Here is a 16,861-nt window from a genome sequence, read left to right on the forward strand (position 1 = left end):
TGAACGTCAAGTTTGGTATTTCATCCACACGGGCATTTCAGGGACACGGTTAAAGAGGGTTTGAATGTGTCTGCCTATGATTCATTAGTGGCAAACAGCTATTTAAAGTAACTGGATGCAAGTTCATTTGCCAGTAAAAACCAACACTTCTTGTAAATCAGAATATTCCCTCATTCCATATTTAGACGCCAGTTCCTTCGTAGAATAAAATTCGGCTAAAAATTGTAGCCAATTTAGATGAGTCTCTCTTAATGTGTAGGTCTAGCAACTATCTGATTCAGAATTGCTGGTGAGATTTATTAAATATGCAGGTTCCTAGGCCCCATTTCCACATATTTGGAGTCAGCAGGCTCTGGATGGGCCTCAGAAATTTGCAGTTTAATCGTCCGGCAGGTGATTTCCATGCACACTGAGGTTTGAGAACCACTGATATTAATGATGTGAATTAAATGAATGTTGGAGTGGAAACTCTGTAGTTTTCTTTTTAGACACCAAGGTTGTGTTTTTAAAACGTCAACATGGCTAGTTTCCATGTGAGGCAGGTGTCTAGTGCAGTGGCCTTCAAGCTTTTTAATTGCACACCCTTATCAGCAAACCGTTTTTGAACTTGCAGCCCCCCCTCCAATATATATGCATATATTTTTAAGATAAAATTTTAATTTTAGAATAGTTTTTTACCCCGATATATTTTAATTTATAAATTACATGCAAATACTGTTGTCACTTTGTAATTATTAATAAAGTGAGATTTTTAATTTTGAAAGATATAAGTACAAACAGACTCTCTCATTGCTTCTTTCCACTCCCCAATGGGTCACCTCACTCATCTTCTAGGTTTCATGCACTCTATTTTGGAGATGGGTGGTCTAGTCTATTACACAGTTACAACCAACTAGCTTGGCTAAACAGTTAATTATCTTTCTAGAGCTGATTAACTTCTCTGCCTGGGCCCTGGGGTTTGGCCTAGTCACCTTTGACCTTATTGACTCCCCTCACAGTTTTCTGGACACAGGGAGCATGCTGAGCCAATAGAGGGGCGCCCCTTCCCAATGGCCCATCCACTAGAACTGCGCTGCCCCCAGCTTAGGCCGCTTGTGGCTATCTAAATTAAAATGAATTACAATTAAATCAAATTAAAAATTCATTCCCTTAGTTGCACTAGTCACATTTCAAGTGCTTAATAGCCACATGTGGCTAGTGGACATCGCATGGGGCAGCCTGGATAGAGAGTTTTTCCATCATCGCGGAAAGTTCTATTGGATAGCACTGCTTTAGAATCTTCACTTTTGTCTGTCCTCTTCTTGCCCTTAAATACTCATTACTTGTAGCCACTCTGACTTCGTTAGTCTGTCATTGGTGGTTCCATTTAGTTGGGGATCTATATACTGGAGGTAGAAAAATGAGTTCATAGGAGAAGAGCAAAAAAGACTAAGGTCTGAAGGAAAACATGCCGAGGCACGAACGAAAGTGCTGAGATGGTTTAGCCTGGAAGGAAGAAAGCTGAAGGGAGTCATTGTAGTGGTCTATAAATACATTAAAAAGATCAGGTAAAGGAGACATTATTCCCATTAGTCAGCTTAGACCAAGCCAGAAGCATTAAGCTTAAGTTCCTCCAGAGAGGAAAATTTCGCGTATTTAAGGCAAGAGAGGGCAGGGGGAGGGGCCGCCTGCATCTAACAACAGTCAGGAGGTGGATAAGTTGCCAAAGTACTTGAAGGAATCCTCTTCGCTGGATCCACTCAAAGCTAAAGCTTGTCCTATTTATGGAGGGTGGTTTTTTATAATAATGAGATCAATTCTGCTAAGAGACAGCTGGATTGATTAATCTCTACAGGTTCTTTCCAAATGGAATAATTTAAAGTAATGTTCTTTTAAAAGAGCAACTCATATGATTTTTACCTTTTGGCCTTCTTTTGTTTTTCTCAAATACCCTTTTTATTACGCTTCAGTCCGGACCTGCACCCCCACCTGCCCCGACTATCCTACCCCAGACCCCCAGGCTGGTCTACAGTCTGCAGTACCAGTCAGATTCTTCTACAAAAGGTGGAATTCTCTCCCCTAAAGGAAATCATTTCTAATTGTTAAATCTAATTGGTTTTGTTCTTAGTAGTTTGCTTAATTTTTATTTTTAAAAAAACATCCAAAGATGTTTTCCATACGACCTCTAATTACACAACAGGTAATTGTGTAAATTTAAGGTACCTCTGTGGGAAACCCAAATGTGTGTGTCCATGTGTGTGTATGTGTGTGTATTTAAAGAAGATCTATGTAGAAGATACCTTGTAGATTTTAGGGTAGAACTCCCTTTATCTATTGCCAAATGTACTATCTTATTTATCTTTCCCAGCTTTTTTTGTATCTTAAATTATTTCTAATAATTACTGCTGCTTGTCTAAAGTTATAGGAAAATTTGTATTTTATAAATGTCCAAGTTTGATGAAGATACCTTGTGTGAGAGTGATAAATATTTATGTTTCCACTGAACTTTAGAATATAAAAGTTGATAAATGATGAATTAGTCATTATAATTGAGCCAAGAGAAAGATTCTTCTGACTCATCTTTGGAACTAAACAAATGTTTTCTAAAATATGAAGCTGATTACAAGTCAGGAGCCTTAAGTCCTTAGTTGCTTGAGTTATAATGAGGTCTTCTGTCCATATTTACATCAACATTAAAAAGGTACATTTAATTGTGTCTTTTCCTAATTCTATGTGTTGTTAGCAAACACCTAATTAGATTTAAACAACCACCTTGTCTAAAACTGTAAGCTTTAATCAAAGCAGTTTTCAGTGGCTAACTCACCGTAGGAACTTAGAGAATACCAAGCTTAGGAGAAGAAAAAGATGCTAAGGAAGCTAACTTTCACCTCCTCTCTTACAGAAACAAGGACAGAATATCCATGGATAACACCTTCCCAATGGCCAAACCAACTGGCCCCCGATTTACTGGGGGTGGATTTCCCCTCAACAAGTCATCCAAGGTGAAGTCTTAACTTAAAGCTGCCAGTCGAACACTCAGGAAATTCGCCCTGGAACATTTTGGAGGAATCTCTTTCAAATCCCTTGGATCACAGATATTTAGGAAAATCAGCGCTCAGATTCCAGGATGGAAAGAAATGCAGAACTATCATAGTCATGTACATAGAACAGTGATGACATTCTACTTGGTCCACATGGATATTAACAGATTGTAATTATATCTATTCAATTAGGCCAACCCATTGCATGAAGCAGATCTTTTGTTACTACCATGTTGTTTGATTTGAAATGCACTACATCTAGAATCTCCGTGTGGATGAAGCTTTGGAGCTTAATTTCTCTATTATAGACATTGGTGCACTCAAGGGTTTTATATCTAAAAAATATTTTTGAAATGCAGTGTATTCTTATTAATAAGAATCTATTTTAATTATTCTTCATTAACAAGTCATTGCATGAGATGAGAAAGGAGGACAAATTCAAGTATTTAAAAAGTGTTTTGAGAATGATTTCTATGTGGAATTTCTTTTCAGGCCTGGGGTATGAAAATCTATTCCAAAGAGACATACTAATAAACACTTCATATAAAAAATAAAAAAGAACTCTTGTAGAGATTTTGATCTTTGCTTTGGTAGAGTATGTAATTAAAGTTTAAAACTACTGTGAGAAATGTTTACCAAAAGGATTTGATTCAGAAGAACCAAAACTGTGAAATGAGGAGTTTGGGCTAGTATCCTCTGAAGGGCTATCCTTTCTAGACCTCACATTGGAGAATGGAGTTACACAGGTTAGGGAATCTGTTTGGCTTTCAGTCTGCAGGCCAGCATTTTGAGCCATTGAATCCATTGTATTTTCTTTTTGTTGAAGCCACAATTTTGTGAACATCAGTTCAAAGTTCCCTCGTTAAGAGTGTTCCTTCTGTAATATTATGTGAGGACACTGTGGCCATCTCGCTCACAATAACTTGACCTCTGTAATTTTTTTGAATTATTGAGGAGTAAGTAACTCAGGGATGAACAAGGACAATATAAGTGGATCATTCCATTTGTGTTACAGGACCAAGGTTTCCAGTGAGAGGGGCAGGAGACTTAATGGTCCCAAGATGTTTGTTCAGATGATACAGAGAGGTGGCATTTTAGAGGGATCTTCTGCATGTTCTGCTGTTCCTCTGCTGTCCCAGAAGCCAGCCCAAAGCAATGATGGCCATGAAAATGATTTATTATGAAGTGATTCCAGGAAATCCAGTAAGAGTAGGGAAGTAGGATAGGGAAAGGAAGGAGATGAAGCTGGGGTGCAATATGAAGTCAAGTTCCAAGACTCTGGCTGGATCTTGCAGGGGGCTCTGGAGACAATATAATCACATCTCAGAGTCATCCCCATCAGGGGTGAGAGAGTTGTGGTATTTATATCCTTCATGCCCTTAGTCATTGGCCAAGGACTGCTCTGGAAGGGTTCTTCTGGTTCTCTCTACCTGCTGGCAAAGCAGAGTCTGGCAGGCTGAGGGTGGCCCTTGGACAGAGACCACAGGTGCTGACTGTTGGAGGTGAAAGTGGTTAAGGGCTCCGGGGAAGTGGGTTGGGCAGTGTCATCCTCTGCTGCTTCTCCCAAATGGTCCCAGCAGGAGAACTACAGATGGAAATCAACCTCCAGCATAGCTGGTGACCCTGTGGTGAGGTGTGATCATCAGCCCTTCATGTACCATGCAGGGGTGTGGAGGATGAGTCTGTACCCTAGAAAATTTGCTAAGAGCACTGTAAACCTAAAGAATCACAGTGGGCCATTTCTATTTTTGAAAATCACTGATGATATCTTCCCTCGGAACCAACCATTTTCTGTTTAGACAAAAGGCTTTTGCAGGTAAGGCAAGGCAGTTACGATACATATACAACACCAGAGATTTCCCAGTCTGTTCAGGGACATTTTGAAGTGTAACCATAGCCAACTTCCTTCTGAGTCCTTGGGTGGCTTTATAAGAAGTTCACTTCTCTAGACAAATGGGGTCTGTGATTCTTGATCTATCCCAGTATGGCAAAGACTCTGGAGACAGATGCCAGGCTCAAATCCTGGCTCATTGTAACAATGAGTTGTTTTGAGGATTAAACGAGTTAATGCGTGTAAGCTTAGAACAACGTCAGGCACATAGCAATTGTTCAATACATATCTGCCATTGTTGTTATTGCATAAGATACCTAATGTTTTGAAATTAGAGAATAAAAGTTGTTACATAATACTGTATTATATCAACTATAAAGGTGATTCTAATCCCCATTTAGAAGGTGGATGATGCTAACATGTCCAGATGAAGCTGGATTTGGTAATGTAATTTATAGCTGAATATCTTGTAAAAATGCCACATGGGGTGCCTCATGAAAACTTCTGCATATTTTTTTTATAATTGTGATCTGGGGACAGATCCTTCATCTTTAGAAGTCAGAGCTTCCAGAGAGAAAGACCCTGGTGGCCTCGAGCTGCCATCATTTTCTTGTTTCTCTCCACGTAATGGAGCAGGGTGGTCAGCTTCTGCTGATGACGGCGGTCCCACGAGCCGAGATTGCGTGGGCTCTGGAAGCTGACATCCCGGCTCTATAGGCTCCATATGCTTGTGCTCAAGTGCAGGAGGAGTGAATTAAGACTAGACAAGGTGGAGGATGCTGCCGCTTCCTCTCGTTTGCTGCTCATCCTGACTGCCCAGGGTATTATAAGCAGTCACTATTTAGGTGCAGGTGTTACACCGTAGCCACCGTGCAAAAATGAGCTGTTAAAAACGCTGAGATCTGCAAATCATTAAAGATAACTGTGAACTCACAGTGGGCTGAGGTGCTTTTAAAATCACAAATTTGAGCTGCATGGTGAAGCAGCATTAGGAGATTGTACAGTAGCATGATTTTACCCTGGGCTTTTCAGACTTTCAGAAAGGAGTCATGTTGCTAAACCAGCCATTGACTCTCAACTGGGCTGATGGGGAGCTGGTATGGTATCTCTGTTGATAGAGAGAGACATGATAAATGGGATTCCCTGGTCATTATTTGCTGATCATAGCTTCTCAGTGACTACTCTTATAGCCAGGTTTTTATTGTGCTTACTTCTGAGGCAATTGCTCAGAGCAAAGGTTTGTTGCTGTGATAAGCCATAGAGGTGGAGGTAACCATGCCAGGAGAAGATGGCCACAACTCTTCCTGTCATAGGCTGTAATTTTGCTATTAAATTGTATCCAGGGTTGCTAATTATCATTTGATTTCCTGGTTTGCTCAGCTAGATTTTAACGTTTGACCTAGGCCAAGATATCCATTGGAAAATACTATGTAATGAATTTTGAGCAGTATGGCATTTCAGAGACTGGACAACTTGAGGAAAGATACTACCTCTCTCTTAAACATAATCAATTATCTGGAGATCTAGTTGGAATAGGAGCCAAAGAAGGGCATTTTTAAATATTAAAATGGGAAAAGAGTTTAAAAATGTATCTCACTATTTTTTTTGTAGTAGATGGGAAATATTTTTATGGCATTATCCATTTTTAACTTCTAATTCAGTGCTGTTTTAGTATACCATTTCTCACATCTATTATTTAAAAGTTCCATTAGGGTTTTGAGACCCATTAGAATTTTATAACAGCATGAAATGTGATATCAACAGGGTACCATTTTTCTTTTTTACACTTAAAGATACATTTATTTTCCTTATTTTAAAGTACCTGATTGAAAATACAGATAGAAAATTAGAAAATATGGATAAGCAAAAAGAAGAAAAGGGACATCAATAATCCCATCATCTATCGATAACTATTGTTTTCCTGGGCTAAGACTCATCTTGTTCACATGGGTTGGCTGTGCCAACTTTTCATGCTCACTATTTGTTCTGATTGGTTGGCGCTTACAATTCCCAACTGTTAAAAATTTTAATATCACCTATGAAATACTACTGTTTTATAATTTTGAGTTTATCTTTCTGCACATTTAAAATAAGTATATATAGATATATTTTGTTTTTAAAAATCAAAGATATAATTGAAATATAACTTACATGTAATAAAAGCACATATTTTAGTGTACAGTCTGCTAAGTTTTGACAAATGCATATGCCCAAGTAACCACTGCCACAATCACCCCCAAAATGCCCTTCTGCCCCTTGGCAGTCAATAATCCCAGCCCCCATCAAGCCTAAACAACGATGGATCTGTTTTTCATCATTATTTATTAGTTTTGTCTTTCTTAGAATTTCACATAAATTCACTATATGAAGAAACTTCTATGTTTCCTGTGTTTGGCTATTATGAATAAAGTTGCTATGATTGTTCACGTATAAGTCTCTATGTGGACAAATATTATCATTTCTCTTGGGTAAATACTGAGGAACAGAATTGCTGGATCAAAGGGTAAGTGTACACTTAACTTGATAAGAAACTGCAAAACTATTTTCCTAACTGATTGGACCATTTTACATTCCTACCAACAATGTGTGTGAACTCCAATCCTTGTCAATATTCAGCATTGTCAGTATTTTTTCAAGCCATTCTGTTGGATATATAGTGATATCTCATTGTGGTTCAAATTTGTATTTCCTGATGGCTAATAATGTTAAGGTGTTTTTTCATGTGCTTTTGGCCATTCATATGTCATATTTTGTGAAGTGTCTTCAAATATTTTACCCATTTTTTATTTTCTTATTAAGTTGTAAAAATTCTTTGTATATTCTGGATATAAAACCTTTGCCAGATATATGTATTACAGATATTTTCACTCAGTCTGTTGCTTACTTTGTCATTTTCTTAACAGTGTATTTTGAAAAGCAAACATTTTTAATTTTAATAAGGTCCAATTTATTCTTATTTTCCTTATGAGGTTTGTACTTTTCTTGTCCTATGTAATTTTTGCCTACTCCAAGACAGTATGATTTTTTATGTGTGTTTTTCTTTGGGAGTTTTATTACAGTTTTAGATTTTATGTTTATATTTATGACCCATTTAGAGTAAATTTTATGTATGGTGCGAGGTTAGAGTAGAGGTTTGCTTCGTTCCATATGGATATCCAGTTCATCACCATTTGTGGAAAAGACTGTCATTTTCACATTGAATTACCTTGGCACATTTGTAGAAAATCAATTGACTATATTTTGAGTAGTTCTATTTATGAACTCTCTATTCTGTTTTGTAATTCTGTATCTATCTTGATAACAATATCTATATAGCAAGTCTTGAAATTGGATGGTGTAAGATACTCAACTTTTTTCTTCTTCTTTAGAGTTATTTTTTGTTATTCTAGGTCCTTTGTGTATTTCTATACAGCTTAGAATCAGCTTGTCAATTTCTACAAAAAGCCTGCTAGGAGTTTGGTTGGGATTGCATTGAATCCATAGCTCAATTTGGGGAGAATTGTCATTTTAACAATATTCAGGCTTTCAATTCATGAACATGGTATATGTCCCCATTTATTTACATCTTTAAAAATTTCAGCAACTTTTTGTAATTTTCAGTGTACAGATATCACACATATTTTGTTAAATTTATGCCTAAATATTTTGCATTTTCTGATATGATTATAAATGGTATTTTAAATTTTATTTTCCATTTGTTATTAGTATGTGGAAATACAATTGATTTTTGTATATTCACTTTGTATCTCATGACATTGCTAAATTCATTTTAGAACTTTTTGGAATTACAGAGAATTTTCTATGACCATAATCATGTTTTTTATAAATAAAGATAGTTTTGTTTGTTTCTAATTGGTAAGCTTTTTATTATTTGTTTGTTTCTTTGTTTGTTCATAATCACCATACTTGCACCGGCCAGGACTTCTAGCACAATGTTAAATGAAGTGTGGAGACCAACGTCTCTGCCTTTTCTTGATCTTGGGGGAAAAGTTTATCTTTCATCATGAAGTATGACGTTAGCTGCAGGATTTTCATAGATGCCTTTGCCATTTATTAGGTTGAGGAAGCTCTCTTCTATTTATTGTTTGCTAACAGTTTTTTTTTTTTTGACTCATTTATTTATTTATTTACTTTTTTGTGAGGAAGACCGGCCCTGAGCTAACATCTATTGCCAATCTTCCTCCTTTTTTTTCCCCTTTTTCTCCCCAAAGCCCCAGTAGATAGTTGTATGTCATAGTTGCACATCCTTCTTAGGTGCTGTATGTGGGATGCCGCCTCACCATGGCTGGACAAGTGGTGCCTCCGTGTGCGCCCGGGATCCAAACCCGGGCTGCCAGTAGCGGAGCGTGCGCACCCAACCGCTAAGCCATGGGGCCGGCTCCCTGCTAACAGTTTTTAATCATGCACAGATACTGAATTTCACCAATGCTTTTTATGTATGTATTGAAATAATCATATATTTTTTCTCTTTTATTTTGTTGACATCGTGAATTATTTGATTTTCAAATGTTCAACCAACTTTGCATTCTTTGGGTAAACCCCACTTGGTCATAACACATTATCATTTATATATATAGTTGAACTAGATTTGTTAATATTTTGTTAAGGACTTTTACAACTATGTTCGTGAGAGTTATTGATCTGCAGTTTTCTTTTCTTGTAATGTCTTTGTCTGGTTTTGGTATCAAGGTTTTTCAGGCCTCATCAACTGAATTGAGAAATGCTCCTTCTCCACTATTTCCTGAAATACTTTGTGTGGATGGGTATTATTTCTTCCTTAAATATTTGATATAATTTCCCAGTTAAGCCATTGTTAAAATTACAATTTTTCTTGTGGGAAGATTTTAAATAGATATAGGGCTATTCAGATTTTCTGTTTCAATCGCTTCTCGGCCTTTTGGCTAAAATCAAATGCAGCTTTTCTGTTTCATCTTGCGGCAATTTTGATAGTATGTGTCTTTTAAGAAATTTGTGTATTTCATATAACTTGTTGAATTTATTGACATAAAGTTGTTCAAAATATTCTTTTACTACCCTTAACATTGCTAGAATCTGAATAGATGTTCCCTATTTCATTCTGGATATTGGTAATTTGAATCTTCTCTCCTTTTTTCTTTATGAGAGTCTAGCCAGGAGTTTATCAATAAAATTTTATTGATGTTTCCAAAGAACCAACTTTTTGTTTCGTTAATTTTTGTCTGCTGTCAATTTTTTATTTCATTGATTTCTGCTCTAATACTTAGTATTTTCTTTCTTCTACTTATTTTGGGTTTAATTTTCTATTCTTTTTATATGTTCCTAAGGTCATCAAGTTTAATCATTTCCTTTTTTAAAAAATATAGGCTTTAAAGCTGTGTATTTCCCTCTAAGCTCTGCTTTAAATGCATCCCACATACTTTAATATATTGTGTTTTCATTATTATTAAGTTTAATTGGTTCCTACTTTCCTCCAAAGAAATAACTATTTCTTTGACTCATGCGCTATTTAGAATCATGTTTTTAAATTTCCGAACATTTAGGTACTTTTCCAGATATCTTTTTGTTACTGATTTTTAATTTAATTCTGTTGTCATCAGAGGACCTGTATACTTTGAATCATTCCAAATTTATTGAGACTTGTTTTATGGGCCAGAATATGGACTATCTTGGTGCTATTCTATGTGCACTTGAAAAGAATGTATATTTTCCTTTTGTTGGGTGGTGTGTTGTATAAATGTCAAATAGGTGAAGTTGGATGCTAGTGTTGTTCAGGTCTGCTAAATTTTTACTGATTTTCTGTCTACCTGTTCTATCAGTCACTGAGAGTGGAGTGTTAAATTTCCAAATATGACTGTGGTTTTTCTATTTATCCTCTCACTGTTGTCAGTTTTTCTGCATGTATTTTGAATCTTTGAAATTAGTGCATAGACATTTAGGATTATGTCTTCTTGATAAATTGACCCTCCCTCCCTCCCTCCCTCCCTCCCTCTTTCCCTCCCTCTCTTTCTCTCTCTCTCTTTCTTTCTATATTTATATTTTCTATGATAGTTGTACAAACAACATGATTGTAATAAATATGAGAATTAAAAAAATGAACAAAAAGCTTCCAGAATCCCTTGACAAATCAACTATTTCCATTAAGATTTCTCATTTAATGATACAATGCCAATTGAAAAATATTCAGTCAACAGTGTGCTTTGAGTTTCTGTTGTATATAATTTATTGTGCTAAGCACGTTAGGAAATACAAACGTGTTCTTGTAAGTTTTAGAATTTTTGAGTTTTTCTCCTCTCCACTTCCAAACTTCTTTACATCCTTTTCCCTAGCTACCCATTCTCTTTTTATCCTATCAGGGAGGAGAGCATGTCTCTACTTTTCTACGGCTAATTCCTCCATCTTTGTCCACAATCGTGTTTCCTTTCGTGTCTTGTGGAATCTTATAAGTGGACAGGATGGCATGGTGGTTAAAAGCACGCAGGTTTTGGGACCAGGGAGACTTTTAAATTTGCATCCATACCCTTCCCATTAGAGCAGTTTGATCTCACGCAGGTTAAGTAACTTCTCCAGCCTTGGGTCTCTCATTGGTAAAATGGGGATAATAACAGCACCTAACTCATAGAATTGTTATCAGGATTACAGACCACATGTGATATATGCGTAGTGCCTGGCACATAATAAGTGCTCAATAAATATCAGCTTTAATTATTATTACTATCTAAAAACCATCTCCTTGCCCCTAATAATAGCCTAGAAAGTTTTAAAATATTGTTCTAAGTGGTCAGGTGAATGGATAATACACATTGTGAAAATTGCTTAACTGCTGTCTGAATGGATACGGTCAAGAATCTTCTCTGGATTGTGAAGCCTTCTATTATGCTCTTTAAATAGGTATTAGAAGATTGAGTGGCTATTAAAGTATATTGTGCCAATTCTATCTCTTTCACATAAGTCATTAGTCTTTCTTACACTTAATCTGAGAGAATGCCAGGGACTCTTTCCTCTAGTTCCAAAATAACACTGTTCTCTTCTATTTCAACAAAGACAATTCCTTTTCCTCCTTCCCATTGTGATGATGCAAAGGGACTTAATAAGTGTAACAATAACAGTCGTAGCCACCATCATGAAGGCTTTTAAAAACCCTGACACCTAGGCCACACCCCAGAATCTTTGCAAGAGGAACCCACATTTTCAAACCTGGTTGCACGTGTGAATCACTTGGGGAACTTTCAAAAATACTGATGTCTGGGTACCCGCCCCCCCCCCCCCACAAGAGACTCTGATTTCATTGGCCCAGGTGTGATGTGGGCATCTGGATTTCCCATGTGCAGCCAAGCTTGAGAATGGCTGCTTTACATACAGTATCTCCTCCTTGAGAGAAGCCCCTCTTCAGACCCACGTGGCCTCACTAGTGAGAGAGGAAGCAGCTTCCCGGGTCATGGGACTCGATATTCAGAGGCACTGCTCGAACTCATATGCCTCTTTGACTAATCCTATTATGCCTCACATCATGACACTGAGGTTTTCCTCAATCTCTGATAGAAGCACAGCTCCCCTGGCCATCCCATTCTCATATTGCTCAAGTTGACCCAATCCCTTATCTGTCCTCTCTCTTATTGTGCCTTCTGAACTCTGACCTATGATCAGCAAACTTCCTACATCCTAAAACTTTTATTCTGACTAGAAGTTCCCTTCCTTTTCTCCTTGCCTTAGTGGAGACTTAACCCACTTCTGCTTCCCTTGTAGCCCTCTCGAGTGGAGACTTTTTTCTTGTTAAATCTCACATACTCAGTGTTCTTCAAGGTTGAGGATATGGAGTGGGTGTCATCCTTGTGCTTCATTTCTACTTTAATTCCTATTCTTTTGTTGATGCAAATACTCCATAATCAATCTATAAATCAAAATTGAGGTGAGTTTATTATATGAGCCGGGACTGAGGACTATAGCCCAGGGGCTTCCTTCTCCAAGGAAAGAAGCACATCAAAGAAGTGGGGTGTACAGAGTGGTTATATATGATCTTGTGACAAAGAGCATACATTACATATGACAGGAATATCCTGTTTACAACAGTCACAAGATTGCTTTGCAGGCACAGCAGGTCACTGGTCACAAGGTGAACTCAGCAGATTGGTAACTAATCCTTAGTTTCTAGAAAAAGATGCTTACCCTTAAAGAAATGCCAATATGGGGTGGAGTGGGGTGGGGGAAGCTATATCCCTATGTTTAAGGGCATCATTCTTGTCATTGGGACATTGAAATGTTTAAAGCAGATGTACGATGAGTGCCACATCAGGCCTTTCTGGTAAAACAAGGTCGGGTTGAATTAGTTTTAAACCACATAGCTTCCCCATATACTGCAATATATCCTATTGCTTTTCATTTATTCATTACTTTTCTCCTTCAGAATATCTGTGTTTGAAGTTGGGCCATCCTGCTATATTACCCACCAACCCTTTGAATTTCATTTACTACCTGCTCACCTCCTGGGCATTCTCCTCATGCCCCAAAGGCCTTACTTAGCTCATGGTTTGTTGTGTGCTTTTTCATGCCTACTCCTCAAATTGCTTCTGGTGATTTCAGCAACTATGTGGATGGCCCACACAATGCCTGGGGATCTCAGTTCCTTGAGTTTCTCACTTCCAACAACTTTTCCTTCCTTCCACCTCAGGTCATCATCCAATTATTCCATCAGTTTTGAATGCTTGATTTTAAATATTCTATTCTCTGACATAGGTCTCCTACTCTTCTAGAAAATATGCTCTAGAATAACCAGTGCAAACAGTCTTCCAACATCATTGAGGCTTTCAAAACCTAGACTCCATAACTTTGTCACTACTCATCTCTTTTCATCCTTTCCCTCCTTATGTGGAATTTTTTGGCCCGCAGTTACTATTGTTTCCTTGCAAACACTTTCAGCTTCCTTGACCCTCCTGCTGTGCTGTAATGGACTGACAAGGCTCCTAGTGTGTTTGTGCCCCTGCTGACTTCTTTTTACCACCCTTCCTTACTCCTTATCTTCTGACTTTTAACTCATGTCTTGCTTCATACTTGATTGAGAATGCAGAAGCCATAATCTTCCCGCTAACAAACCTATAAATCTACTTGAAGCTTTGCCTGCCTTCACTTCCTTCTCATTAGGAGGTGAGATGTGTTTCCACTTACAGTATTCAAAGGCCACCTGTCTTCTTGTGCTCTGGATCCCATCTCCTCACTTTCTTAAGGACTTGCTATTTCAGTGAGTTTTATTACCTCTCTCCTGCATCATCTGTCTATCCTACTCTATAGGATCATTCCCATCAGCTTATAGATATTTATTGGCATGGCCCACCAACAATCAATGCCAGTCTTCTTTGATTTCACATCCTCCCTCAGCTCATACCCCAATTTCTCTTCTTTTTTTCCAGAAAATCTTCTTGAACCCATTATCTATCCTTTGGTCCCACTCACTCTTCAGTCCTCTCCAGTCTAGCTTCAGTCTCCAGCTACACCTCTGGAAACATTCAAGTCAGTAGAACCTTTCCTAGCCTAATCTTATACAATCTCTACACAACATTTGACCCAACTGACTACTTCTTCCCTCTTGAAACGGTATCCTGTAGATGTCCTCCAGTATGAAATTGATGTTTTTCTCATGATTAGATTGGAGTTACAGTTTTTTGGGAAGAATACCATGGAGGTGAAGTGCCCTTCTAATCCCTTCATATCAGGTGGTACATGATAGCCACAGGTGATGTTCAAATTTATCATTTGGTTAAGGTAGTTTTTGCCAGGTTTCTCCACGGTAAACTTACTATTTTCTCTTTCCACGCTCTCTTCTTTGGAAGCAAGTAACTAATTCTAGTGAAACCTCAACCCATGAAGTGCTGGTAGTAATTAAGTTCCATCAAGAAAGATATTTTTTATCCCAGAGTTCAGATGAGGAAATAGAGACTCAGAGATATTAAGTGAATTTCCTAAGGCCACACATGGAAGTATGACTAATGATGTTGGCTAATTATCTAAATAACTTATAGCCATCCAACTTGTATTTATGCAGACAGCCTTGCATTGGGGATTAGCTTGCTTGAAAAGGTTTAAAAAAGAAAATATCCAGGTAAGCGTAAATATATACTCTCAGCAAGACACTTAACCATTTCTGCAGGCCAATGTATAGGACAATAAAAATAAAAGGGATCCCAAACAACGTTTGCCATCATCATCTAAACCACCATACCTCTGGTTAGGAGAAGAGAAGGTTTTAGAGAAGTGAATTCCAACCTGTGTTCTGTGGTTTGGATCTGGCTTGCAGATCTGTTTCATTTGGCCTACATAGTGTTTAAAATTATTTTCTGACTTGGTCGTCAACTTTCAAAAACTGGGAAATTTCCTGTACAAATCCAGATTTCGTGCTTCACTTGGAAATTTGAGAGATCTGGCAGCATCGGGTTTTCATTTGTCTATGACAAAGGTCACGTGGTGCCAGTCACTGCTGGTCCCCTTGGATGTGCTGCTCTCTGACTCCCTAGAGTCCCACATAGCCTACCTAGTAGGACTTTTGGCTATGCTGTTTGAGCCTAACACTCTTGCTGAGGGGAATGAAATCTCTGTCTCGAGTTGACCTGTTCTGTGGAGCCCCCGAGAGTGGGACCAGTATCAATGACTCAAGTTGTAGGAGACAGCCTCCAGCAAATGTAAGGCAGAGTGGTCTACAGATGTTTGCAGTCTGTTGAAGCAACAAGCTGCCTCAAGTATGGTGATCTTCCTTGTACCTGAAGTGTTTAAGCAGAGGGGAAAAGATCATGAATCAGGTTATCAAAGACAGAATTTGTGCACTGGAAGCTTGGAGCAGACACATTGGAAGAATAACTCCTAACTCAAATATTCTGCAACCTTATTTTCCCGAAGAATTAATAAACTTGATGGAATGGTAATTCTACTCATAAAGAAGTAATTATAACTTATAACTGATTATACGGGGAAGACCACATTAAAGCTCTCAATTTAAAAAAAAAATGTGGGAAGCAAAGACTACAGTGAACTGACTCAAGTACGTAAGCTACAGAGGATGGTGAGAAGTGGACAGGGATGTAGGGAGGAAATTGGGCAGTGCGAGAAGGTGACAGGACCACTAGCGGCTTGTGATTTGTTTTAGGTGGTGAGAGAGGGTGGAGGGCAGTGATGGAATGATCCAGTTAAAGGAACAGCGTGCTTATTAGTAGGCAAGCTGTAGGCCTAGATTTTATTTTCTGATTGAACAGCCTTGGCTTTCTTGAAATAAAAAGAAATTCAGGTGTAGTATAAATAATTTGCATAATCTTATCTAAACACAGCCTGCTAAAGATGGTGTTTTAATCTTTTTAGTGGTGGGGTCTTACGTAGACTGATGGCAATGCGGCTCTTGGTTTAGGTAAAATACTCACGAGCTGTCTGGTTGGTGACCATCAGAAATTGTCCCAGCTTTGCCCTGAGTTTCAGTGTTAGCTTTTGGCTGCCTTTCTGGTGTTGCCCATACTTAACATTGTGACAGAAAGATAAGTGGTTCGTTATAAGGCTGTTTATGTTTACAGATGTGAAGATTTGCCTGAGGAAGCATTTTGCCTCTGTGACTCTTTTCATCTCTAAAGAGGCCTTGGGAAATCATTCAGAAATTAATTTGGGACATTGTGTTGCCAAATGAAGACAGGTAGAACACAACTTCCGTCAGGTGGGCTTATTACCCTAATGGTGATATAGACATTAGTCTCCTTAGCATCAGTGATGTTTGAGATGAGAAAGGAAAGCTTGTAGCAGCTAATTGTATCTCCCTGTATTAATTATCATGCTAAGTGACAGTTTTGTTCACGCCTTGTTGTTTTTGCTAAGGAAAAAGGAAAAGAACAATTTTGTGCAGTACTCTGAAGATTTAGGACAGGAATCTTGGCTCTTACTCTTAACAGATTTCAGGTAGAAATAAGGAGAGAACCATTCCACTTGCGCTTGGTGGCTTAGTAGAAAAAAAATTAAAGACTTTCATCTTATTTTGGCTCAGACGCTACCTGAGTTATGATTTGAAATG

At 38.0% G+C, this 16,861-nt stretch overlaps 1 protein-coding gene across 1 annotated transcript in view; it reads left to right on the forward strand.

Moving 5' to 3' along the window:
* The window catches only part of CFAP58 (cilia and flagella associated protein 58), a 104,224-nt gene extending 96,452 nt beyond the window's left edge, over positions 1-7,772 (forward strand). Inside the window, exon 18 of the mRNA XM_014785827.2 lies at positions 2,882-7,772. Coding sequence (XP_014641313.2) covers positions 2,882-2,993 — 112 coding nt within the window. The 3' untranslated portion in view covers positions 2,994-7,772. The remainder of the gene's footprint in view (positions 1-2,881) is intronic.
* The last annotated feature ends 9,089 nt before the right edge of the window (positions 7,773-16,861 follow it).

Source organism: Ceratotherium simum, chromosome 6 (genome assembly GCF_057802395.1).
Source record: "Ceratotherium simum simum isolate JZ-2026a chromosome 6, ASM5780239v1, whole genome shotgun sequence".
In the NCBI taxonomy this organism is placed as follows: Eukaryota; Metazoa; Chordata; class Mammalia; order Perissodactyla; family Rhinocerotidae; genus Ceratotherium; species Ceratotherium simum.